The sequence below is a fragment of the Ostrea edulis genome, chromosome 4 (genome assembly GCF_947568905.1).
Source record: "Ostrea edulis chromosome 4, xbOstEdul1.1, whole genome shotgun sequence".
Taxonomy (NCBI): domain Eukaryota; kingdom Metazoa; phylum Mollusca; class Bivalvia; order Ostreida; family Ostreidae; genus Ostrea; species Ostrea edulis.
The window spans coordinates 91,810,617-91,838,116 of NC_079167.1; the positions used below are offsets into that span (position 1 = coordinate 91,810,617).

Sequence of the window (27,500 nt, forward strand, 5' to 3'; positions counted from 1 at the left end):
ATATTGTTCCTTGTGCTGTTAATTAGAGTTGTAGGTTGAATTATTGATAAATCCAGCTGTAAAACACTGCCATGGTAATTGAAATGAATCCAGAGTTCAAAGGGTGAATGGGGGTCACACAAGAGGGTCATTCAAGTTTATGTCAGAAGTATTTTGTGATGTGCTTATTGCTTTTGTATGAGTTTATGAATGTACACTGTATGAAAAGTGAGTGTAGTGTAAACTTAATAATATTAAAAAATGAAGTGGAAATGTATAAAATAACATAAGTAAAATATAAGCAGACTCTATTGGTATATATGATATATACATATGATGATAATATAGGCATGAATATGATTAAGAAGTATATAAAGCATACAAAGGAATTATATCATTTACTCTATGTGTGATTTCTAATACCCCAGACATAAAGAAATGACATTATTGATCTCAACTGTGTCAACATAAAATACCTATATTATCTGTTTATGTTTTATTAATTTTTTGATGTCATTTCTTGCACGTCTTTGACAAGATTCTATATGATTACTAGGTGGCATGATGTTCTGCAAGTCTTCCCAGGCCGACTTACCAAATCCAAGAACCGAAGATTTACCATGCCTATATTTAGCAACAAGGAAAACGTCCAGGTAAATGTACAATCTTCTTGAAAAGATTTCAATAAACTTTGAAATGAAATATACTTAGTAATTTTAAAGACTCGTCTTGAGAAATAGCAATGAAAACAGACCAAGCCATTCGGCTTGATATTTACACAGTTGAATATTAACTTAATGAGTTTATGCAGATTCTCTAGTTTGGTTTATATGATTAATCAGAATAGACATATAGGATGTCCTGACTCCTGTAAGCCCTTCTTTTCTCCATTTTGACAAAAACTTTTATTCTAATTTGATTAGATATACCATACTTCTTTCCCCCGTATAAAAATCTCGGTACACATTTTCTTGTAGCCAGCACCATCTAGACTACCAAGTGCAAGTAGCATCACAGAACCAGAGACCCTTATAAATGGAAGATTCAACGTAGAGAAAGTCAAACCCAAAGAACAACAATTCTCCACATACAGGGGTGTCCGAAACATGAAGCACAAGACAGACAAACATTATCAGGAGGGTCTACGAAAAAGCAGCAGTTTACACGATCTGTCTTCTGCAGAAATGGACAAAGAAGTAACAAGAGACTTGGCAGAAACTCGATATTTAAGCCGCTCCGGTGATCGCTTAGATAGCGTAAGTGGGTCTAGTGAAACATACAAGTCAAATGTTGCACGAGTCTTGTCCGATTCAAATTATATCAATAATCCTTACTTTACAATACCTCGGCGGACATGGCAAACCTTGGCTGCTAATTATCACCCTGCATCAACCCCTGTTACCCCTGCTTCTGTTTCTACTGCTGCATCTTCAAATTCTTCCCCTCCCCAGCCTACACAAGTGACCGGTATCCCTGCTTTGAGGCGGGGATCTCTGGACGACAAGACCATTCCTGTTAGCAATAAGCCAAAGAATGCCAGTGAGAGGGCGCGGCTACACAGAGAGAGGTCAACAAGTCTGAAGGACTTCTCCACCCAGTTGTCTCTAGCCAAACAGGAAGGAAGCAGTCGGACATCACTGACAGGGCTGGACAGGATGTCGTCACGTAGCGACTCCCAATCAGTGGGCAGACAAGGTGGTCATCCTGAATATGAGTCGCGCAATAATGAAACAGATGAACACAAGGTAGGCTAACAGAAAATGTAGACCCATTATGATCTTCTGCATGCATCAATCAACAAGCATTTCATGTGTTTTGATCTCTTTGCACTTTTTCCATATTTTTGTTTCACTTCTAAGCAGATTTAAAAATGGAATTTTCACAAGTGCTGTTGATTCATGCTGAAGAATTTCTTTTAAGAATTTAAATTTAGCTTTTTTAGTTTCTTTTTATTTTGAAAGATGGTTGATTTTCTTTCTTTAACAATATTTTCTGCATCATTCTGATTTGACCTGACTTGCAGACTTACAAACAGTATTGAGAAGAACAGAGGTTCTTATTTTTGCTTTGCATGAAATGCATTTGACATTTACTGCAAAAATGTTGCTGACTGCACGATTCTGTTTTCGTCCTGTTCAAAAGAGTTTGAAACCAAGTTTGTGTGTGACTGTAGCATGACAGAAAAGTTCATTAGTGAACTAAAACTTCTAAAAATAATCCATGGGTTACAACTAACCTAGCACCACCTTTAGTAGTAATGTACATTAATGTCAGAATATTAAGAGGGTTTTGTTATTCTCTCTGGTCTTGTACAATGTTCTGTAAAGGTAAACAGCAAAATACCTCAATAATCTTGTATGTACGATCAATCAACAGAAATGATCTTCATGTATGCTGAAAGTGACCTTGTCCAAGTAACTATTAGTGTTTCTCAACAAGTCGGAGCTTATTGTGATGTGGGTAAAGGGACTTAATCTAAATTTTTTCCTACTTTTTTCTCTACTTTGTTTTTGAATAAAATGAAAATGAATTCAAGATGAAAAAATAAAACTTGGCCTATGAATGGAGTATTGTCTACTTTGCAATTTCAACATCTGGATGTGGGTGGGGGGGATTGATGAAAGGAAAATTGATTTGAAAAATCATGCTGAGCAAAACTGATCACTTTCCAGAACAAGACAATTTCATAAGTTGAGGGGTAATAAATTTTGTGTAGCCTCAGTACTCCATATGAAGTGCATTGAATGAATTTATTGCAGTGACAAGGCAGAGGATAGATATTTGTATCCTTCTGTCAAATAAACTCGTTTAATATTCTGTGCTACACTTCAGGTAAAATTAATCACAAAATATCATTGCAATACTTTAGGAATCTATGTACAATTTCACATATTGAAGCATAGTGAAACAATTTGTTTTTGCAATTTGTCATGGTGAATTTATGTGAATAGCAAGTGGGAAATTTTTTTGCACATGTAAATTATGATGTAAGAAAGTGACATTGATTTCTTTTGTATATTTTTAATATGTTTGATTAGATGTGGTCAAATACAAATCACAAGTTGTGATTTGAGTGAAAAGAGTTGGTACTTAATATTCATACCATTTTAATGTATAAAGTTTAACATATGACTTGAAACTTTTTAAGAGCACGAATAACTAGATAGGAATTGAATAAGGCGTCTTTGGACTCTCCACTTGAATTTCATGCCAAACTAATAATAATAAAAATGAAGAACTTTAATTCCATTGCCCATTTTGTATACTATTAGATCTTGTCTTTTACAGTTTTGAAAGACAACCAAATTACAATTTATATAGGAAATTAGATAAGTCATTTTTGTATGTATTATTGTGAAGCAGTAAATCTTGTTAGCTGGTATTCTGTAGACTGTGCTTGATCAATCAGTGGATATGTTAATCCTGTCTCGAGTCTCTCCAGTGGCACCGGAGACTGTAGACCAAATACACATTGTTGATATTGTTTATTTTGTGGAATATTGGAATTCCAACAAATTGAAAATCAAATAATTGATACTTTTAACTACATGAAAAGGACTAAACTGATAAAAGAAGACTGCAGTCATGCTTGAACAAATCTGAATTAATTTTCCAATGCATCTTTGTATGGATTCCTTTGCTGAAAATAGGTGACCATTTGGAGAAAGAATGTATGTGGACATATTTGTCGTAATTGCCAGGAATTGAGAAACATCTATGAGAAACATCCATAGATGTAACCAGTTATTTTAAGAATTTGAGAATATGACACCTCGGGTTGTGCATGTGATACGACATTTATTATGGAAGATGTCATTATGATACATTGTTACAAGCCTTCATGTTCGGACAAGAAATTTTTCTGCAACAAAAGACGTAATTGTCACTGCCTGAAACTGCCATTTTTGTGGATTTTATAGGAAGTGTAGCGTAAATGTATCCTATCGGAAATTTGCGTGAGAGGAGATTGGGTTTTCAGCTTGACAGGCAGGGTCTGATAGAGTGATGTACTACTACTTGTAACTTAGCCCTTGTCAAATTTGTCCTTGTTTATAGTTAGTTTATGGTACTTGGGGTATTAGAACTTAGCTTTTATTTCATTGAAATAATAGCACTTTTTGTAAGTATGTGTATCCTTTAAAGCCAACAGAGATGTTAACATGCAAGTATCTGAAAGGGTTAGCGCTGTCATCCAATTTTAAAAGAATGGAGAATTTCTTGTACACACAACTTTACAAGGTAATACGGTAATGGCTTGGAAATAAATGGTTACAGGATAAGCATTTCTGTACTGTTTGTCAAACAGTCAATGCAATGCTGACAACATTTTTATTAGGAATTAACAACATCTGAAGATAATCTCTTTGATTTTAAACTGACAACATAGATGACTTTGTGTACAGCTTGTAGTAAGATCTGATACACCGTCGTAGAAAAGATTGACAACTTTAAATCATAAGAGTTCACCTGGGCTCCCGATACAATTCATTTTACGTGTCCAGAGATTTTCGATAGGAATGTTGGATGAACACTGAAGTGAACGAGGAGCTGATAATATGTGATCATGGTGTCATCTTTTGATTACATGTATAGCATTAATCACATGGAATTATACATAGACCTGTATCTATGGAAAAATCGTAGGATGCTGCAGGTATGATTGGTTCAAAGTTCAAGTTGAACAATTTTGATAAAGAACTAGGTTAACGTTAAACATAAAAAGACCTAGTTAATTACCCTCTTTTTTTTTCCTTTTGAAGAAATTACTGCTGTCTCCAATTTTAAGTAGAGAGTGGTAGATTTCATTCTTTTATTAGCCATTTACAAAAACTAAATAATGTGTATTAAGTATATAGATAATAGTTCTGTCAGTAAGTATATATATATATATATAAAATAGAACACTGGTTGTGGTCTATACACAATTTTGAAAAATATCTTCAAGATATTTCGCTGTTTCAAATGAGAAATTGACAAAACTTATATTATGACCTACTTCATGATGCACAAATTTAGTCATAGACTTTAAATCAAGATGCAGTTTTCTATGCTGAAAATTTAAACTCGTTAACTTTCTTCTTTTATTTTTAGCTCACCTGAGTCGAAGGTTCTGATCAAAATTTGTCTGTTTGTTGGCGTCGTTGTAAACGTTTTACATTTCCAACTTCTTCTCCAGAACCACTGGGTCAAATTCAACCAAACTTGGCGCAAAAGCATCCTTAGGTGAAGGGCTTTTAAGTTTGTTCAAATGAAGGGCCATACCCCTTCAAAGGGGAGATAATCACAAAAATGCAAAAATAGGATGGGGGTCATTTAAAAAATGTTTTTCTCAAGAACCACTGGGCCAGAGGAACTGAAATTCACTTGAAAGCTTCCTGACATATAGTGTAGATTCAAGTATGTAAAAGGGGTGGGTGGGAGGGATGGTAGAATGCGGCCACAATAGAGGATCAAAGTTTTACATACAAATGTATAGGGAAAATCATAAAATCATTAAAAATCTTCTTCTGAAGAATCATTGGGCCAGTAAAGTTTACATTTAAATGGAAGCTTCCTGACATAGTACAGACTCAAGTTTGTTCAAATCATGGCCCCCAGGGATAGGAGCAAAGTTTTCATACAAATATATATATGAAGAAAATCTTTAAAAATCTTCTCAAGATTCATTGGGCCAAAGAAGTTTACATTTACATGAAAGCTTCCTGACATAGTACAGATTTGAATTTCTAAAAATTATGGTCCCTTGGGGTAGGTTGGGGCCACAATAGGGACCAAAGTTTTGCATGCAAATATATAAGGAAAATCTTAAGATATGGGCCAAGGTGACACAAGTGAGCGATGTGGCCCATGGGCCTCTTGTTTTAAATTCACATAACCATATAAGCCCATATGTAAACTAGACACTTTAAACAAGAAACAAACACACTAATTTTAAAAGACACAAAAAGCTGTGTTTTTCTCGTTCCTGTATTTTGTCCAGAAATCGGAGCCTGTATGAATATCATTGCATATTGCATTTCCTTTCTCAGAGTTTGGGTTTCAAATCAATCCTGTTCCTCTTAAGATTTCTAAATTCAGATATTGATATGCATTTTCTTAAGTTGATTTTCAACTTGTTAATATGTAGAAAATCTGATAAAAATATAATATTATAAGCATTTGATCTTAAAGTATAGCATTACTTTATCAGTACAAGACATACATCCATAGTACTGTTATATACTGTTTGAATATAATTAAGAAATAAAGTTCATATTTGAAAATACATGAAGTATGAATTATGACACTTCAGACCAGCATACCATATCATTTCTTATATTATCTTTCATTTTTGTGGGAATTTCCAGCTTTTAAAATAGATTTATCATATATGCGTTGTTTACGACTGCAGCGTGTTCATGAGGAAATGCCTGTCATTGCTAATCGTAAAGATATCCCAGGTTGGAAAATTGAAATATATATATGTTGATTTATTGCCATTTAATATCAAGAAGAAAATTAAACACCAAAAAGAACGTCAAAAACGTTTGATGCAAAGATTTTAATGCATAAGTTTTCTTAAGAATTCATATGCACTAATTTGTAATTCAGTACTGATGTTAGTGGATGGAAATGAAACTCGCTTTAAGTAGAATATACACTGCACATGTAAGTAGTGTTAAAAATGTTGTGGGTATAAAATTTAAAGACATTTATAGTTTTATTGTCTGTCATTCTAAGATTACTTCAAAGAAAGTAATATAAATCATGGGAGGTTTGTAAAGCCTTCACTCTGAGTCAGTAGATGTAGTGTTTCTGTGTTCAGTGGATACAATACTTCTGTGTGTTACGGGTGAGTCTTTATAACAAGGTCCAACACAGCTCTGTAGAGGTACACCGTCAGAAGTAGCTGAAAGATCACATGACATTGTATTTATTATCTCTGAAAAAGTTGGTTCCCATAAGTGTCAAAGTCAAGACTTGACAATGCAGATGAAGTTTGATAAGTATATCTGATATTTTGTATGGAATATAAGCAACTACTAAGATTTTGTTTTTGGATAAATAGGGTTGCAGTTTTGTGTAGAAGAAGAAAAATGAAGGAAGTTTGTTCTGTAAGAAAATTTAAAGTCCCACACCACTTCAGCTGTAAAATGCAAGCATGTGGTGTAAAAATGTTTTTGTGAATGATTAATCCAGATAGGCATACAGGTATTTACACCTTTGGGTATTTTGGACCGTTTATTACAGTCAATGTTTACATTTGTACATCAGATTTTAAATCCTAAATTGATAGATTGAGACCCCTGTAAATATGGCAACATTTTAGTGCTCATGCCTCATTGGTGACAATGCAGACTTAAGAACCATCTTTTATGCTGCCCTTGATACATTATAGCAACATAAATCCCCACACACAATGCAGGACCTTCCACCTGATTGATGTCCCCTCTAATTAAAAGTAAACAATGACTACCTGCTCCCTCTGGCAAGGAAATGTACACCTTGTGTGTGTATGTATACTTGCTGGGACAAGGTTGTTGGTGAATGGGGAAGGATTTTCTGCTGAAATTTACACCATGGTGTCCCCATATTGTTTGTCTTGCATCAATTTATTGTGGGCATTTTATGCTGTCACGTTAGGTACAAGCCTAGAATGAAATTGATGACTTCAGGCCTTGTGCTATTTTTAATTTTTGCCACCTTTTTCAGGCTAGTAACTGTCAGCATTTGTGTAAAAGAAATGAATTATACAGTGGGTTTTTTAACAAGATTGCCATGTTTTGTAGATGGCCAAATCGTCAGAGCTACAGGCTGCCAACAGAACACAATCCTCACCTGTAATTAGTGGAACCCCAAGTCAGTCCTCGCGATATGAGGTAAGATCAACACTCCATATTGTTTTCGTAGAGTATATATAGTGATGACATGTGGAAATCTGCCTCATCTGCATATACTGTAGGTCTTTAAAATATGCAAACAAGTTTGTAAGTTTTAGGGATTTTGTTACTGCAAGGCACTATAGCTTCTATGCTATTGTTTCCAGGGGTAATTTCGAAAACTGACCAGGTCTGGAGTTTTACTTCCATTCTAAAGGCAGACCGAAAGAATTGGTCATGTAAAAACTGTTTCAAAAAACAGTAATTCATATAACATGGGTTCTTGATACAATGTTCCATAATTGTATAAGGCATGTTTTCATGTCAAAGCAAGAAAAGGGGTGTGAAAAGCTAGAGCTCATTAAATAGCTATCATCATAGGTATGAGGGACTCTTGGCCCTTTGAACAGAAATGCCATTGCTACCTGGCTAGGACATCTTTTTACTGATTAGTTTGCCATAAAAAGCTTACTTGGTATGTAGGTGTTAAAAACTATCATGCTTTGGAGCTGAAAATAGCTTTGCATGTCCTCTTTTTCTCAATTTGAAAATTGACGTTCCAGGATTTGATGTACATGAAGAAAGGCTGGCTAATCAAACAAGGGTCATCTGAAAAAGTAAGTAAATTACATTGTGAAGGATATTTATATTTTAAACATGTGCCTAGTATGAAAACAAATTTTAGGTAATGATATTGCTTCAGTAACTTTTCAAATTACTGATAATGTCTCCAAAATTTGGCTTGGCAGGAGGAGTATCAACAGGATGGTACAGTGTATTGTATTTCTTTGATAGGATTGTACAGTGTATCGTATTTCTTTGATAGGATTGTACAGTATATCATATTTCTTTGATGGGATGGTACAGTATATCGTATTTCTTTGATAGGATTGGAAAAAACACTGGTTTGTACTGACCGGGAATTCCCTGCGATACTACAAGGATGCCAAGGCCGAGGAAACCAGTACATTGGACGGAAGAATAGACCTGTCTGGTTGTTATGACATTACAGAGGTCAATGTCGGCAGAAATTACGGATTCAGGATAAAAGTATGTCGATAAAAACACTTCTCGCATTGTTGTTGTTGGTTATGCTGAAGAAGAGAATGCTTTTAGTTTTAGACGCCCAATTTCATTTTTATTTTTAAATGTGAATAGAAACCAGAGAAATTTTATGGCTAAGAACATTGATTATTTTGGTCAGATTAACATTCAGTCTGAGTAAACATGAAATACCATTAACAGCATATGAGAATGGTTTATAGCCTGTTATTATTAAAAGGGAATTTTTGCTTTGAATAGTCTTTTCAGTTTGCATCTCTTGTTGCAACAAAAGAAGAAGAAAAATTATTTGAATGAGAACTAATGATCTTTATTCTAAATGTTTTAAAAGAATTATTAAAGTAGATGAATATATATTAAATTAATTTTACACAGAATGGTGTACAATCCAAGGCATGTTCTATTCACATACCTATACATTAAAAAGTAGAATACACATTTGGATGGATAAACTATCTCGAGTATTACTAATTATATTTAGTGGTGATTTTGTTTTCATTACTTGTTGAATCATTAAATGCATGCATTTTTTGTGTCTGTGCCCTTATCTAGCTAAATCCAGCCAAGAAATTGATTCCGTATTACAAATTTGTGTCAATAACTTACATGTGGTGCAGTGAGAATATTGAATTTATTGACAAAACCTAACACAGAGTATAATATCAACTGTCTGGCTAGCTTTGCCTTGGATTGTGGACCTTGTCGATGTATATAATATATTTATATATATATATAAAATGTTTGCGCAAGTGTGTGAGATAATGCTGTTACTGAAAAAAGTAACTACTTTGTGTTCAGGGCATTGGTCCATCAGTAAGTAAAGATTTAACATGATCAAGAGCTTGCCAAACTGTTCTAATGGAAATAAAAACCTCTCATCAATATTTTTTTTATCATTTACCATGTTTTATACTAACCCATAGAGAAAGGTTCACCTAATCTGCTGAAGAGTGTAAATGCTCTGTATGGTATATTGAAATATTGGTGAAATTTGTATATTTTGTTGCTGCTTGCAACTTTTTCTGTGTTTCTGTTGTAAAATGTATACTTTAACACGAGATATGCAAACTTAACAGACCCTGAAGCATGCTACGAAACCTCCAAAGTTTCATTCAGTGCAAAGCTTTCATTGTTCCATGTAAACTGTTCACTGTTCTATAAGCACACCATTCCGTGCAAACCGTTCACCATTCTGTGCAAACAGTTCCGTGTAAGAATCGTTTTGTGCAAGATCAAGCCATGCCCCTAGCAAAATGCAGACCATTCAAGTCATGCCCCTAGCAAAATGCAGACCATTCAAGTCATGCCCCTAGCAAAATGCAGACCATTCAAGTCATGCCTCTAGAAACATACAGGCCATGCAAGACATTCCGCTATGGGGTCTGGAAATGGTGGACATTGATGAGAATTCAAGCAATTATCTTAAAATTACTCTAAAGTGGTCTTTTAACAGTAAAAATCATACAGATAATTTAAACAAAATAGGGATATTAAAACCATCAGGCAGAGCAAAATCTGATACATCCGTAGCCCTCGAAGCAATTTGAAGACCCTCAGTAGTTTTCCTATTCCTCTTTTTTCACAATACATATATATATATATATAGATAACCTGTTTCATTATACATGTATTAGTTTGATCATGTTTGATTATTAAAGTAATTCCACCCTCACGTGACATCATATGAGTTTGCAAAATCATTGATTTATTTAGATTTATGTATGATAGCAACATAAATTTTGTTGTAGTCATTTTCAATAGTTATTGTAAAAAGTCTTGTTAAATATGAAACATTTCAAAAGTCTTAAGTTATTTATGTTTCAAAATATCAAATACAAGGGCAATAACTCTGTTTTCATTAATTTCTTTATCAAGTCCATTATGCAATAGATTTCCTTTATTTTTCAAACATTCTGAATATTTTTGTAAAGAAATAGTTTCATGAAATTCTTATTAATACTATTATACATGGACTTTTATCAGATAGTAATGTGAGTTACCTTAAGTAAAAGTATCAAATAGTAATTTCATGTTCAAAATTGCTAGAAATATGTTTTCAACAAATTAATCAGACTGAAAATTGCTCCAAGAAATAGAAGTACGATTGAAATTCTATAATTTTTACGTATCTAATATCAGAGTCCAGCTGTAAATTTAGATAAAGTCTTGGGTCGTAATGCTAAAAATTTGGGATTCCTCATAATAGAAAATGGTACTGAACCAGCATATGCATATGCGTTGGTATGTGCACACCAATTAGGGATGTTTAATTATCACAGGAGAATTCAATCCCAGCAGATAGGGTGCGCTTAATGATTGGTTAGTCAGTTATTAGGAATTATCTATTTATTTATTTATTTATTTAATTTAGTTTTGGATTGTTTCTTTATTAGCACTGTTCCTTCTTATCCAAGGTGACAGGTTCTTGTCGACTGGCTAGTACAATGTGTATGCATTTAGAAAATAAAATATGTTTCATTCCTGCTTGACAACAGATTTTTTCGAAATTTTATATGTAATTTTTATTCTTTATTCGATTTTTTTCTTCAAGAATTGGCTGATGTATTTTTTCTTTCTTTAATGTGCCCTGGAATATACAAATTGTACCTGTATTTTAATGACACTCGGATTAAATGTGCAAATATAACAAAACAGGTGCGACTGTTCGATTTTTAGTTTGAATTGATTTAATAAAGCATAGAATCAATAATTATGCAAGTTGAATAATCATCATTCCATGACAATACAGTTTTTGTAAATTTTTCCTTTTATTTCCAAAGTATCTGTTTATTTGAAAGTGTTTTGCTACCTGTCACTGAAATTATTAGTGATAAATGAATGTTTTGATTAATTTAATGATTTGGGATTTTAGTTATTATAAAATGATTGAAAAGGGACAATTTGCCACATTAGAACATAAGCAATAATTTTAAAATGGATCATTATTTCTTTCTTAAACCTTTTTTCTAATATCAAGATTAGTATTATATTGAAATTATTTTGTGTTTAACCACTCCAAGAAGGACCAAATAATGCTCAAAAATTAAAGAGTGCAGGTCATACTTAACATTTTGTGTGGACAATTCATAAAGCGTGCAAGCCACGCCTACCGTTTTGTGCAGACCATTCACATTGTGTAAAACATTCCGTGTAAACTGTTCACCGTTCCGTACAAACCTATCATTATTGCAAACAAACCGTTCACTGTTCCATTCAAACCATCCGTGGACATGGTGTACGTAGTAGCACATTTCAGGGTCTGTAAATGTATGCATTTCTTGGCAGAAAAACTAGACAGAAATAATGTCTTGCCATTAAACAAGAAAGGAAACTGTACCTGGAGTTTATGTGTACTGTAAATCACTTATATTTTGCATGATTTTATTTCCACTATGTTTGATTTATCAACAAAATGTAATTTTCATAAACAATCAAAATTATTTTTGTATATATGTGTAAAATTATTTATGAGAATCATTTTTTTTTTATGCATCAAGGCAACTTCTTAAATTAATGTAAAAATTTAGTTTTTGCAAATAAAAGTGAATTGCAGTGCATGTATTTGTAATATATTTTTAAAATTTTTTTTTACGGATTTTGCATTTTGAGGCAGTTCTCGATCAAGGTCATGTGAGAGTGTAATTATGTTGTCACAATCAGTCCAATTGGGGGAGCTGAATAACTCCCACATGACCTTAAATGGTGAACATTTGTCTTTGGCAACAGGATTCACTTATCCAACTTCAGAAAGTTGTCTTCTCATTGAATGCAGCTACATTATTACTTTTATAAATACTCAGTCTGGTGAACAGTAGGAATTCCAGTTATCACTCAATACCAATGGGGACATGTGGTTTCAATACATTAGAAAGTATTTTACTTGTATTCTTGGATGAAAGCAAGTAGTGGAAATGTGTATTAGTTATACTTTCTGACTGTATTCGACCAAAAGTAAATTTTAACTTTCTGTGATTTACTTGTTAAAAATATATCTGCTTTACACTGCATGAGCTTTTGAGTTTCAAACTACATTTTGTATAATTTAGAAACATTTCATGTGCTTTTGAAGACAAAGGACAATCTCTCTATTTCACTTTGCTTATTTTCATAGTGTAAATTTGTATCTATTTTTTCATCATTGTTCTTAAAAAATATCTTATCCTGTTGTAGACAAGTAATGGTGAGTACATCCTGTCTGCAATGACATCAGGTATCCGCAACAACTGGATGAAAGCAATACGACTTGTTATGGATTTACAGCAGTCTGGTGGATCAAAGAACAACTCTGTTGACAGTGAACATAGCTCAGGGGAGGATCTAGAAATTAACTTGTCTAACAGTGGACGATTAAGTTTATCCTCAGACAGTCGCAGTAGCACAGAAAGTCCAAAACCGGCTAAAAAGGAACCAACTATTAAAAATATTCGTCGTCATTACTCAGATGTGAGCCCAGGCAATGTGGGGAAAATGTTATCTGTTAAAGAGGCTCTTCCAAATTTGAACTTAGAAAATATCACCCTACCTTCCTCTATGACAGGGGGTTCTCTGTCTTCCAGTAGGGAAAGTTCTGTAGATAAAGAAGATGGAAGAATAAAGCCAATTATAATCACAGAAACCCCCTCTCCAGAATTGGACCCGCTTTCCCAAAGTACCAATAATATACCATTCAGAAGCAGTGACCATGTTTCAGCTGAATCAGCAGTTCTTACTTCAGAAAATATGTCACTGGGAGTTAGTAGTGAAAGTAGGAAGGAAGAAGCAGAAAAGCAAAGGCGAGCCAAATCACCCAGTGCAAAGGTCAAAGACAGGTCACGAGTCAGATCACCACGATTACATTCCCCACAGGACACAGATGAAGAGCTCCCACCCGAGTCCGCTTCTGACCGGGTAGATGGATTAAATTCAGTAAGGAGCAGGAAATTTTGACATCAGATTTCATTATTTGTCATTATTTAGCCATATTGGTAATAATCTCAAAATATTGATAGCATATCTTCATGAGAGTTTTGCAAATAATGTTTTATTGATAGAATTGATTTTAAAATGTGTTTTTATTACAGAGTATGGGTAGTCTCCATGAGAGCAGGACAGGCAGTACAGAAGAGGCCCCTGGTGGTGCACTGGTTGAGATTCTGGAAACTGAGGTAATTCATCCGTGAAGATGACTTCTGGATTGTGTGAAATCTAATTTGGTGACGCCCACTTTTAATATAAATATTATGTAATAGTCATCATGCAGATTGTGCTGATGACACATGACAGGGAGTTTTTGTTGTCTGTGACAGGGAAATATAGAAATTCATCCTGTTTGCATGTCTGATAAAATCCTGAATTTGAATGAGACAACACAGGATAGAGGGTATCCTGTCATTTGTTGCATTTATTGATGTTCATATTTGAACAGAGTCAAAAGTGTGCAAAGACTGTGCATAATTTATTGGAAATCAATTTTACAGGTTGATTCCCTGAAAGATCGACTTGATGAAAAACACAAGGAACTTGTGAAAATGCATGAATCAAATCAGGATTTGAAATCTCGTCTGCAGACTGTTGTCAGAGAAAAGGATATATCCCAGGTAAGAAAACACACAGCAGGCTCATAGATTATTATACAGCATAATCTTATCAAACAAAAGCTAGATATATAAGATCACATAGATCTAAATGTTTCAGAACTATGTAGCTGTACTCCCAAGTAGTCTCCCTTTGGTTAATAGCTGATTGCCTATTAGTGTAATGCAATATTAAAACCTTTTATTTCCTCTAACTGTTTTTAATCTTAATTTGTCTTGAAGTGGATTTGATCTTTTTATAGCATTTTCATATGGCATGGGTATTTTTGAATTTACATTTGTTTTTATTTTCCTTTTAATTGAGTAGTGTGCTTGAAAAGTATTGTATTGAGTTGATAGATTCCCATTGCTTGACTTTTATTGATAGATTCTACTTCAATATATTCAGAATGAATTGTGCATGTAGCAAGCTTTATTTTATTGTATTTACATCTGGGATAATAGGATCAAACAAATTTAGCCAAACAATCAAACTTTGTTTGAAAGATATTTTCTGAATATATTGATGCTGCTGTTGGTTACCAACATCATCGGCTTTTCATCAGCCAGGTTTGATCTGCACAGTTCCACATTTTGAAAATGTGAAAAATAGAAACTGCAGAGTAGAAATATTATACAACAAAATCTTTCAAAAATTACTATTTCTCATTATGGAAGAAAAGAATTATAATCCTGTGATTTACAATTGGGCATGATTTTGAAAACCGTTGAATCATTTTCATGCAATGATCACCACTGAGTGATGCAGGGAATTGTGCAGATTGACAGTCAGTTAGACTATGTGCTTTACTAAAGCTTTGGTTTGACTCATTTACAGCCTCCGCATGATCAGCAGCAATCGCTTAATCATAATATAGCGGAACAACAGGGAGAGGGTTCTCAGAACACAGAGGTTTGTATCCCAACTTGTCTCTTGGCTCACGACTTACTTTTGTTTGTTGTTGTAATAGGACTTCATTGACTGAAACATTTGGAAGTTTTCTTTAGTCTGTTTGATAGCTGTTTTACAAGTGTTTCACTCTGTGACTCCAATTTTATCTTTTAATTGCTCTATATTAGTAAAGTCAGTGAAAATTTTTGTTTTTGTAATATTCAGAGAAAATTCATGTACAATGTGAGTACCGGTGATATTCTTGAAATTGCTTGCAGTTTATTGAGCTCTCTCTTGAAATATTGACTTATTAATAATTATGATTGGTGTATTTTGTCCATATGACTCTCCTTTCCAGGATGTACATGTATATACCATTTCACTAGGAATATGATTTGTTCTTTCATTCCTATATTGCCATTAGTTTGCTAGAAAAGTCTCTTTGTAATGGATATAGCACTGCTTTTGCACTCCTTTTACAGCACCTAGTTGCTGATATATCTCTTCAACAATTTAAAATGGCATGAGAATTTGTAATCTGTAGTATAGTTTAAATTTTGAAATGGAAATGTTACTTTTGGCCATTATCAAGATTTTTTTTAAAATGATTTAAATAATTGGAAATACAAGCTTCATTGAAAGCCTTCTGTATCTTGCCAGGTTACAACCATGAGGAGACAGGTGAAGGAGGCAAGGGACACAGTTCAAAAACAGAAGGCAGAAATTGACAACCTTAGGACCAAATTGAACATGTCTGTCTCAAAACTCACAGGGACAGAGAAGGCCCTATCTGAAGCCCTGAAAGATCTCAAGCTAGAAAAGGACAAGTTCATGAAAATGTCCACTGACTGGAATAAGAGAATACGAAATCTGGAACTACAGCTGAAAGATTCAAATGTGAAAATGGAAAGTCAACAGGAAATGCTGAAAATGAAAGAAAGTGAGATTAAACGTCTGGAGTCTGATTTAAAATCCAATCTTCAGAAGATAAGGGAACATGAAAGAGAGATTCTAAAGCTTAAAGCAATGGAATTGGAGTATAGACAACTAAAAGGGAAACTGGATGAAGTCAACAGGAAAGTGACGGAACTGAAGAATGACTTGAAAGAGAGGGATCAAAATATGAAGAAACTTGAAAGTGATTATGAGCATCAGATCAGTGACCTGGAGCAAGATTTTTCAAGAGAGAGGGATGATATGGAGCAGCACATGGAAGCCATGAAGAAGCAATTCCTAGAGGCCCAGAGGCAGTCTGGCATTCCGGAAAATATCGCACAACTCATGGCGGAAAAGGATGAAATCATCGCACAACTGGAAGAGAAACTGATTGAAAATGACAAAAAGTTTGGAGAATTAACGGATGACTTCCAAGCAGAGATTGCTGATAATGAAGAATTTCAATCCAGGCTTGGTCAACTCCAGAGGGACAAAGAGTTGGTGGAAAAGAAAGTGCAGGAGTTGGAAAGATATCAAAGAAAAGCTAACCTGGAGAAGGAGAGACTGGAGAGGGACAGTAAAACTCTGAAGAAAAGTCTGGATAATCTCAGAAGTGAAAATTCACAACTTAATGCCCAGATAGCTTCAGACAGACAATCAATGTCCTCCTTGGAGAAAGAGAAGAGTAGTATAGAGTCAAAATTACAAAGAGGGTCAGAATCTCGTGAAATTGAGGACGAAACTGCCCAAAAACTTATTGGATATATTATGGAAGTGGATTCTGAAATGAAAGAAGTTGTGGAAGTTGTGCTCAAGTCGAAAAAAGGACTTGAAGGATATATTTCAGGGAAGAGGGGTGAATCTCATATATCACTTCAGGATTTAGCCAAACTTGTAGCTGATATTGAAAAAAGGTGTGAGGGTGTAAATGACATTTTGAAAGAGTCGTTATCACTTGCAGTAGATGGGAGTTTGAAAGTTAGTGACACCACAGATATCCAACAAAAATATGAGCACGTTCTATCTGAAGTGACAAAGTTAACAAATGAACTTGAAGATGCATATGTTCAATGTGAAGAAACTGAAATGAAAGAAAAGGAAATGGAAGGAAAACTTAATATCATGACAACACAGTATCAGCAGCAGATTGATACTCTGAATGCTAGAATTGACCAGCTTTCAAACAAGTCAGGAGTTCCCATTAAAGTATCAACAAAAAAGAAGGATGGTAGAGCTAAAACTCCAATGGAACTTTCTGATGAAATTGAAAAACAGCTGAATGAATTGGAAGATAGGATCAATTATGTGGACAGTGTTCTCAAAAATCAAGACAATGTAGATTCTTTTTCAGTTAATGATAACCTGGCGAGTTCATCCGAGGAAGAAGATTCCGATGGTTTCCTAAGTTCAGATGAGAAAGATTCTGAGGATGAGGTGGATGCAGGAGAAACTAGTGGATCAACTGTTGCAGACAACCAAGTTATCTTGAGCAAACTGAAGGAAATGAAAACACAGCTAGAGACCACAAACCACAGGATCAAGGACATCACTGGAGATCTGACAGACCAGACCCTGAGTTCCGTGAATGACTCGAATGGAGACATGGATGAGGATCTGAGGAAGACCCTACAGAAGTGTGGAGAAAAGATTGACAGTCTCACACTACGTCTGACTGATAAAGTCAGGATGGTCAACTCGGGAACAGGGATATTCGATGCTTCTTCTGATAACACACTGGCATTTAAACAGTGTCTGAAACATCTGAAAGAGAAGCTACAAGACATCAATAGCAATATTGCTGCTCGTGAGTCTTTAGATGCCAAAGGTTTGAAAACTGTTCACACTAAACTTTTGCAGCTGTCTCAGTACATTGCAGAGTTACAGAAGTTTGAGAGAAATGACTTTGATATTTTAAGTAAAATGTCTCGCCACGAAGCACGTGCTGCTGCAATGATGGGAGAAAGGGAAAGAGCATCTAAAAGAGGCAAAATGTCTTTGGAGGACAAAATGAATGTTTATGCAGATAGGCTTTCAGTGGAGGCTATCATTCTAGGTCAAATGGCTTACATGATGCAGAGACACCAGATGGGTTGCTTGAGCAGAGATGTCTTGATGAAGGAAATTCAGGGGATAAACAGTGTTATTCTAGAAATGGAAAGACGAATTGACAACTCGACTCGAGAACTTAGCAACTCAGATCAGGAACGGGATCCAGATTTGGTGTCTACTTATGCTGAAATGCTGGCTGAGAAGATAGTTTTAGAAGGACAGCTAGCTTCTTGTGTTATGGCAGAGGATCATCAAAACACTGATGATATAGCTATTTTGTCTTCCCTGAACATCACCGACAATCCATCCATCTTAGCAATGGAGGTGTTCCTTAGGTCCCAAGTAGATTCAAATGTTCATCAACAATTAAGTAAATCTGTTAGAGAGATGGAGGAACTATCTGGACACATTATCAGTAGGACTCTAATACAAGGGGAAATTAGTCATGCCCTTCAGAAGCTCAAAATGAGATTCAACTCTCATGTGGATTCTGAGGAATTGAAAGATCTTCTCCAGAGGGAGAGAAAATTCCTTTGTGAGCAACTCCAAGATAGGTCCCAGAGTCTATATAAATCTGTAGCAGATTACCAAACCTTAGTTCTTTCATGTATAAATTGCCATATCAACCTTACATCTGGTCACATCAGGGATTCACTTAGTTCCACATTGGTAGAAAAATTCCATAAACACATATCAAGTATGCAAGAGGAGTTAAGTGAAGTAGATGGTATTGAGCAAGAGAGAATCAAACAGGTGATATTAGCATTAGAAGAAGACTGTAAATTGGCAAAGAGTGAATTAGAAACATGTGATGGCAGTGTGACTAGTGAGTGGGCAGAGTTAAATCTTGTTCCTCCTGAAACTGTGTTAGTGGAGTGGACTGACATTCTGATACTGCGTTCTGTCGTGAGGGGAACTATCACCTATGTAAATGCTTTATATAGTTCAGGACATTTGGCCGTCAGTGACGTGTTTGGCAGAATTCATGAATCTGATATGAATGAACTCTCCATGCATCTGGGAAGTATGTTAGAGAGAGAGGCTGCTTCCAAACAAACTTTAGCAGCAGAACTGAAGACCCATGCAGTTGGCAGTTCTTCAAAGATGGAGAGAGTATTGGAGCTAGTGGACATCATTCCTGACTTCTGTGTATTTGATCCAGAAAATCTAAATGAGTATGCAAAGAACCTGGTACGTGAAGCTATGTACCAATCCCAAGTAACCTATACCAACTACAAGACCAGACTTCAGCACGAGAAAGAAATGAGAGACATGAAAATCAAACTGGAGGCAGGACAGAAAGTGGACTTGCCATCTGAAACCAGCAGAGAGACTGAGAATGACATCAGGCAATCATTGTCTGTGTTTGAAGAAATCTTGGAGACAAAGTTTGAGGATGAATGTGAGGTACTGAGCATTCTGGACAAGCAGATGAAACAATTTCAACATGTAGCAGCCAGTCTCCTGTCAGGTGCAGAAGCCAAACAGTTTGAACAAGAACTGAATTCCTTTGCTGCTAGTCTGGAGCATGAGCTCTCTGTCGCACAAGAGCGTCATGATATCCACTTAGACGTTCTTCGCCAGGAGATAAGCACCATTTGTCTCAGGCTGGAGAAAATCACCGAAGAGCATGATCAAGAGAAGATAACTTTGTCGACAGAATATGACGAAAAGATCCAAACACTTCAGGATGAGTTAGACTGTATCAAGATTGACCATGAGGAGGAGTTGGAACAGGTTCGACAGGACATCCTCACAGCAGTCAGTGCCATTAAAGCTAATGAGGAACAATCTGAGGAACAACTAGCAGACCAGGTCAAGGTCCTCAACAGGCAACTCACCTCACAGAAAGAAAATTTTGTGGTAAGACATGCTCCTTTTCACCCTCCATAGCAATCATTGCAATAATGATTACACAGTCTGTGAATTGACATGAAATGAATTCCACTTTATGTCTATTTCATAAGGCAGTGAATTTAGACAGGTTTTTAATTTCTGGAACACTAATTTAGGGTTTTAACTGATAGATCATTGGAATTCAGCTGACTCTATAATTTACAGGCTGCCCTAGAACAACTGCAGACATCTCTGACAGTGACTGGTGCAAATGATGCCCTGGCTCAGAAATTGGAAGAACAGATAGAGCATCTCCAGTCATCTGGAACCCTCCATCCTGACCAGCTCCACATCTGCCCCGTGTCCCCTATACCTACCTCACCCCCACCCATTAAGGAGTTTGATGAACCAAATCATGATGACAGCAATACTGAGGAGGTTTGTGCATGAACTCTATGGCATTAAATACATTTTACAAGATTTCAAGCAGCGACTGCTTTTGTAATAGAAAGACCATAATCCCTCTGACAATTCTTTTCACAATCTCTGTGTTACAGTGCAGTGAGAACAAGTGCATTGCCAATGCCTTGGACAAGTCTTCTCATGATTATGAACTGGAGCTGCTGAAGAAAGAGAAAGAGGAAGCTCTGGCAGAGGAAGTGAGAACTACTAAAGCTGGTAAGTGAAAACGAAGGACCATACCGAAACAATGATTGAAAAGAATGATTTTTTTTTCAATTTTGGCATGAGGATGTCTATCAAATTTATTGTATTATTATTTATTTATTTTTACTTTAATTCAGAAGAAGGAAGTCTCTTTCATGAAATAAGAATTCTTGTTTTAAATTACATATATTTGTCACAATATGATATACAAACATGATTTTACATTCTTGTAAGTAGACACTGAATGATGAATTGAGCAGTGTGACATGAGAAGAATTTTTTTCTATCAGAATGATATGATATTTCAGCATTGGATGCCATGAGAAAAGCCTACGAAGAAGATCTGGAAGAAGAGAAAGAAAAGTACAGGGTGGCTTTGAAGACAATGTTCACTGACGACTTTGTGGAAGAAATCCGAAATCGTCATGAGTAAGAAAAATACTCTTGAATGATTTCAAGTATATATAAGTCTTATCTTATTTCTCTAGGCTTAAAATCAAAGATAATACTTTGTGTTTGTATGTGCAGTTATATGTGGTATACTGTGTAAAATATTTACAGGATCTTGAATATTGTAACATATCATTTTCAGGCTTTTGTTATAAATATATATTAATTTCTAATGCAGAAATGAAGTGACAAAGCTACAGGAGGAGTTGTCACAGGTGACGATGCACTACGATAGTCGCAGTGAAGATTACAAACTCTTGGAGGACAAACTGGAGTCAACTAAAAGAGAGTATGACAGCCACATCAACCAACTAATCAAGAGGTAAATAAGGATATTGATGACCTGATTAGGTTATTGATGACTAAATAAGGAGATTGATGACTAAATAAGGAGATTGATGACTTGACAGAGTACCTGAGCATCATGTTTAACTACATACAGTATATGTTGCGATTGTGAATAGATGCCTGTTAATGTTCATAACCAGAGATTTAAAAAACAAAAATAGCATACATCTATACAAGAATGTACACTGTAAATTTGCCAGTTAATAATGAAGTTTCAAGATTTCATATGTCTCTTTCGTTAATTTGACAGTAATGAGCAGCTGAATAGTCTTGTGAATGAGGAGATCAATAAGTTGAAGGATTTCATCCAGAACAGAACTATGGCCAGTGTTCCAGGCAATGCCACTATTGAAGAGGAGCTGTATGATGCTCAGGTAAAAATAGATGCGTAATAGTTTTAATAACTAATAAAATACTACATTACAGCAGTGAACGCCTATTGTTGTCCGTATCTATGATACAAGAAAAATCATCATTGTACATTTCTACTATTTCTTTCACAAGAATTTAATCTGATAATCTGTATGTATATTTGAAAGTAAATGTAGGTGTGTATTATTTGTTATTAACAGATTATGGTTCGAGTGAAGGATGCTGAATTACAAAAACTGAGGTCTCAAGTCAAGAACTTAGAAAATAACCTGGAAAGAACCACAGAGGTTTGTGTTGTTAGGATCGCCTGTTAATACAATCCTCAGCTTCATACAAAACATTATAATTTATATCATACATCTTGTTTATCCATGATTGGTTACCAGCGACAAACCTTCTAATGCTTATGTAGTAATATATTTATGTAATGCAGAAATAACCTCTATTTTCATATGAAAAGGAAATGATTTTGGACATTGGAAAAATAAATTGTTTGATGTTAACATGTTACCAGATTTTGTCCCCAGTTTACCTGTTAAGGCAGCTCCACCCTCATGGGACTTAGCAAAATTAATGGTTCAAGGTAGAAAAGTTGTCTTGATTTCCACTTAATACAGGTTAATTTAATCAATTACTAAAGAAAATATATATGTTGCCAGATTTTTAAAGATGTCAGACAAACAAAAACAAAAGTGTATATCAACAAAAGAAAATCACACATTTTCGTTAAATAGCACGATAAAAATACATAAAAACTGGTTAAAATGACAAGATTTTAATTTCAACAGTTTTAAAAAAAAATGGTGCTTTATAAATATATATGAATTAATTGTGGATATCAAGGGAATCATTGTATACCGGTAATAAATATACAATCATTGTATAATAAACATACAATAGTGACATACCAGCATAGGAGTTATTGCCCTTGACAACATTTTTGTAAGATAGAAAATTGATTATTTATAGAAAATATAAACCTTTTTAATATCAAATATTTTACAAGATTTTTTTTATAATACCCAGTGAATAAAATTCCTCCAAGAAATATATTTCTAACATGCACAAATTTTAATGAAATAAAGATTTTACAAAGCCAGTGATGTCATTACTTTTAGGAGGACACATTTATTTTTCAAACGGAGTTATACCATTTTGGCGAAAAATCAAATAAGAAATATAGTCTTTCTCCTTTTCATCTATCACTTGTGTGGGTAGGTCAGTGGATCTTGCAATCTGTAAGATTGTAGAGTTCCACAAGGGTTTGATTTTGCACTAAAATTGCAATTTTTTCGATTATTTAAACAAAATTAAAAAAATTTCAACTCAAAAACTTTAATACCCATATGCTGCATTTTTATTTATGTTTTGTGTTATACCACCTAAAGGAGTGTCTAATGATTGACTAGTTTGTCCTAGTGTTGTACCGATAATCAGAAAACATCGATTGTTAACAGAAAAAGCTACCGATTCCATGATTGATTATTTTTGTCCATACTCGATCATCGGATGTATATACATTTCTTATACAATGTATTCTGGATTTAGTGAGTTTCCACCTCTAGAAACTAAAAGAATCAAAAGGTGCATATCTTTATATAGAAAATACACAAGTAACTAAACAACATAGAAAACACACTCACGACCAACCAACATAACTGCTCTATGTGAAGAAATATTTCAAACAGAGCACAGAAACATTTATTATAAGTGAATATACCCACTTCTGCCCCTGCCCGGGGTGGAGCTCACAGCCTGTGGAAACAAATATCATAGAAGCATGTGATCAGCATGCTAGACCTCTTGACCATTTAGTTAATTCATTTAAACTTGCTTTCTCGCCACGCTGTCACTAGCTACTCGGTCATTGAGAATGGATATTTGACATAAATGTGAGAAGATCGTACAAGATGCAAGCAGCATTTGAAATATAATATATAAAGCACAAAGATTGCAATGAAGTGTTGAACAAACATAACTTTATATCTAATTATACGTAAATGTATAAATATACGTATCTGAATGAATAAAAAACATAGATTATGCTTTTTAGAATAGAAATATGTCTTCCAATTATAATCGGTAAAATTGCATCGGAAGCAACAACCGATTCCAACCGATGGTCGATTATGAAAATTAACCGATGTCCCATCCATAGTTTGTCCATATGTCTGTCTATCTATCCGTCAGGTTCAAGTTATAATATTGGAACTTGATCGTACTTAAATTTTTTTGCATAATTAACTCGTTGAGTGATGTTGATGATAGGATAGAATCGAGAGGACTGGGAAGTGAGAGTTGACCACTCTCGGGGGTGAGGTGTTGACCACTCTCGGGGGTGAGGTGTTGACCACTCTCGGGGGTGAGGTGTTCCCGGTAATGTTGATGATATGATAGAATCGAGAGGACTGGGAAGTGAGAGTTGAACATTCTCGGGGGTGAGGTGTTTCCGGTAATGTTGATGATATGATAGAATGTAGAGGACTAGGAAGTAGAGTTGACCATTCTCGGGGGTGAGGTGTTTTAGGTGATGTTGATGATATGATAGAATCTAGAGGACTGGGAAGTGAGAGTTGAACATTCTCGGGGGTGAAGTGTTGACCACTCTCGGGGGTGAGGTGTTTCCGGTAATGTTGATGATATGATAGAATCTAGAGGACTGGGAAGTGAGAGTTGAACATTCTCGGGGGTGAGGTGTTTCCAAGATTCATCTTGTACATTTTTACAGGAACAAAGACAAAGTATGACCCAATATCTGCAGATGTACAAGAAATATACTGAGCTACAGAACAAAATAAAACAGGATATTTCTGCCAAAGAAAAAGAAGATTCCAAAGACAAGAATAGGCAATTACGCAGAAGTAGGCAATTTTCTCAATGTTGAATAATTATAATTCATCTTTTTTTATTGAGCAGCAAGTAAATTATATGACTACTTATGCTTCAATGTATGGAAATAAATCACGTCTAAAGTTAATCATGTACAATTTAATTTAAACTCTTCATGCATTGTTCCAGCTCCTTCCTTTCACCACAGAGCCCGTAGTCCAAGCCCGACTCAGCAAAATCCAACCAAGAAAGATGAACATCAAAGTCGTGACTCTCACAAACGGCGTTGTCATCTGGATGTTAAAGGTAGTGGAAATTATCCTCTCTGTAGCACCTAAAAACATCAAGGTCTTTTTAAGGATGAATAATGCATCATCATAATAGCTGAGAAACTAAATTAGTGATATATTTCTTGTCCTTAGAAACTTTTGCCTAGCCGATTAGCTCAATGGGTTAGCATGTGAAGTTGTCAATCTTTTGATCATGAATTCGAACAAATGATAAAGGGTTTTTAATCCCCCCAGTTTTTTTTTACTAAAACTGTGCACTAATTTACTTATTAAAGTAATTATTTTCAATTATAGAATATTATTGTACATATCCTCCATTTTCCACTCATTACAGTTTTCACTGGTGTGATAGGCATCCTGAATTTAAAATTTCATTCTTAGTCATGGCAGTGCATGTACAGTGCATCTGTGTTTAACATCTAACTATGTAGCTTAAAACATGGAAAATTAAAGTAATTTTAATCTGAATCCAAATCTGGTTTGCAGACAAAGGGGGATAATAGCTATATTTACCTTCCTTTTCAGACTTGAAAAGATCCAAAAGTAGTCCCTCTCTGCCATTTGTCTTTGATGGTCGTCTTCCTTTTGGACAAGGCAAACACAGAGACTCTCTCGGAAGTTCCAAGTACTCCAAAGCCAAAAGCAAGGCTTCTAATGTGTAACATTCAACAAACATCAAAATAGAACCTACATGTGGTATTATATATATGGACATGATCATACATTATTTTATTCCAATATGAAGGTTTATTAGGATGCTGACAATAATTCGATTATCCTTTTTTTCATTTTCATGTCACTGTGTAAAAATCTTTTCTTAAAGTAAAAACTGCTGGTCAGTTTAACTTTCAAATCTGGCAGATCTGCAACTACGCATTAACAAAACCAAATTACACTACAATCGCTCTTCCTTATCAATTGGTTAGCTGCTGATATTTTTAAGGAGACGTGTTATGTTCTTGCCATATGTATTGGATTTGTTTTACAACTGTGATTCAAAAAGTCTGTTATTCCAAACCAATAAGTGCAACCTTTACTTATTGAAACAAGAAGGGTTGTGATTTATACTTGTTCCTAATTTTTTATGTTTTCTTTTTAATTTAATGAATGTCATATCAGTGGACCTTGTGATGCTTTTTACATTTCTTTGATGTCAGAGAAGCGATTTGCTAATGTTTTACAAAGGTTGGCCACAATTGTTAGATTTTATTTGGTTGTAGTAACATTTGCTAAGCAGATGGTCAGTGCTTTGATAATCATGATTTTTTGTTTTTAAATTTGTTTTTGTATATCATCTTCTAATATATACATGTGTTATGATAGGTCTATTAAAACCTGCTTCATTTCCTTTTCATATGAAAAATAGGTTTTGAACTTGCATTTAAGACATGCAAGATAGTTATGCAAATGCCACAAAATTATTGAAAACATTGTTTGAAGAATTTATTGAAAGTTCTTCATTGATGTTACTTGCTGTATTTGATCAAACATAATGCTAAAGATGAAACTGCCTGTGATTTAATTGTAAGTCTGTTTCACACCATTAAAACTTTCATTTAAAAAATGTGTACAGCAAAAGTATCAGAAATGTATTGTACAGCTTATATAATTCAGAGAGAATAAATTCTAATAATGAAATGCGATTTTGTTCTTAACAATGAGATTTACTGTATGTTCGTGACGAGATTTACTGTATGTTCGTGACGAGATTTACTGTATGTTCGTGAGATTTACTGTATGTTCGTGACGAGATTTACTGTATGTTCGTGACGAGATTTACTGTATGTTCGTGACGAGATTTACAGTATGTTCGTGACGAGATTTACTGTATGTTCGTGACGAGATTTACTGTATGTTCATGACGAGATTTACTGTATGTTCATGTCAATAGCTTTACAGTAGGACTTTACAGTATGTTATAGTCGAGATTTACAATGTGCTCGCAACAAGAGCTCTGCAATATGTTCATGACGGGAGATTTACTGTATTGGTTCACGTCAAGAGCTTGACAAGGTGATCAAATTCAAGCTTTGCTGTATATGATCATGACAAAACTTTTCACAGTCATACTATATTTTGTGATACAATATGTATCCAATACCAAAATTTGGTTGAGAGCCATAATGATGAGATTCAGTCTGAAAAACCACTCCTCTGAAATTTTTACATCCTGAAAATGCAAGTTGGATCAAGCACTACTTCTGATCAAATGAATGTTGCAGGGCTTGTGATAAAATGGCAGGGCCACTGGTTTACATGATCAATGAATTTGATAATTTATATTGCTACTCCAACTCGGACCCATGACAATGCATGCATAGTATCAGCAACAGAGAATTCTAGATCCCACACCGGGTCTGCCTACTCGATCTTGTACAAA

The 27,500-nt window shown here is 34.8% G+C and overlaps 1 protein-coding gene and 1 long non-coding RNA gene across 9 annotated transcripts in view; one reads left to right on the plus strand and one right to left on the minus strand.

Annotated features, from left to right (window-relative positions):
* LOC125668582 (uncharacterized) overlaps positions 1 to 26,758 on the plus strand; it is a 38,370-nt gene extending 11,612 nt beyond the window's left edge. Inside the window, exons 5-24 of one of the 8 annotated variants that reach the window (XM_048902867.2) lie at positions 536 to 632; positions 957 to 1,724; positions 7,749 to 7,838; positions 8,402 to 8,455; positions 8,727 to 8,888; positions 9,699 to 9,713; positions 13,071 to 13,805; positions 13,961 to 14,044; positions 14,357 to 14,476; positions 15,291 to 15,365; positions 16,005 to 20,192; positions 20,391 to 20,603; positions 20,723 to 20,843; positions 21,140 to 21,260; positions 21,460 to 21,603; positions 21,880 to 22,003; positions 22,202 to 22,288; positions 24,730 to 24,862; positions 25,020 to 25,136; positions 25,646 to 26,758. In XM_048902867.2, the coding sequence (XP_048758824.2) occupies positions 536 to 632; positions 957 to 1,724; positions 7,749 to 7,838; positions 8,402 to 8,455; positions 8,727 to 8,888; positions 9,699 to 9,713; positions 13,071 to 13,805; positions 13,961 to 14,044; positions 14,357 to 14,476; positions 15,291 to 15,365; positions 16,005 to 20,192; positions 20,391 to 20,603; positions 20,723 to 20,843; positions 21,140 to 21,260; positions 21,460 to 21,603; positions 21,880 to 22,003; positions 22,202 to 22,288; positions 24,730 to 24,862; positions 25,020 to 25,136; positions 25,646 to 25,782 (7,585 nt within the window). In that variant the 3' untranslated portion in view covers positions 25,783 to 26,758. Of the gene's footprint in view, positions 1 to 535; positions 633 to 956; positions 1,725 to 7,422; positions 7,603 to 7,748; positions 7,839 to 8,401; positions 8,456 to 8,726; positions 8,889 to 9,698; positions 9,714 to 13,070; positions 13,806 to 13,960; positions 14,045 to 14,356; positions 14,477 to 15,290; positions 15,366 to 16,004; positions 20,193 to 20,390; positions 20,604 to 20,722; positions 20,844 to 21,139; positions 21,261 to 21,459; positions 21,604 to 21,879; positions 22,004 to 22,201; positions 22,289 to 24,729; positions 24,863 to 25,019; positions 25,137 to 25,645 lie in introns of those variants that run through there. The other 7 variants (XM_048902868.2, XM_056164304.1, XM_048902870.2 and 4 more) reach the window with 7 other exon arrangements.
* LOC130054444 (uncharacterized) lies at positions 6,510 to 8,443 on the minus strand. Its single transcript, XR_008802763.1, has 3 exons — positions 8,311 to 8,443; positions 7,798 to 7,923; positions 6,510 to 6,868 (listed from the first exon to the last, which is right to left on the minus strand). It is a non-coding gene; the product is annotated as an uncharacterized LOC130054444 (long non-coding RNA).
* Positions 26,759 to 27,500: the final 742 nt, after the last annotated feature.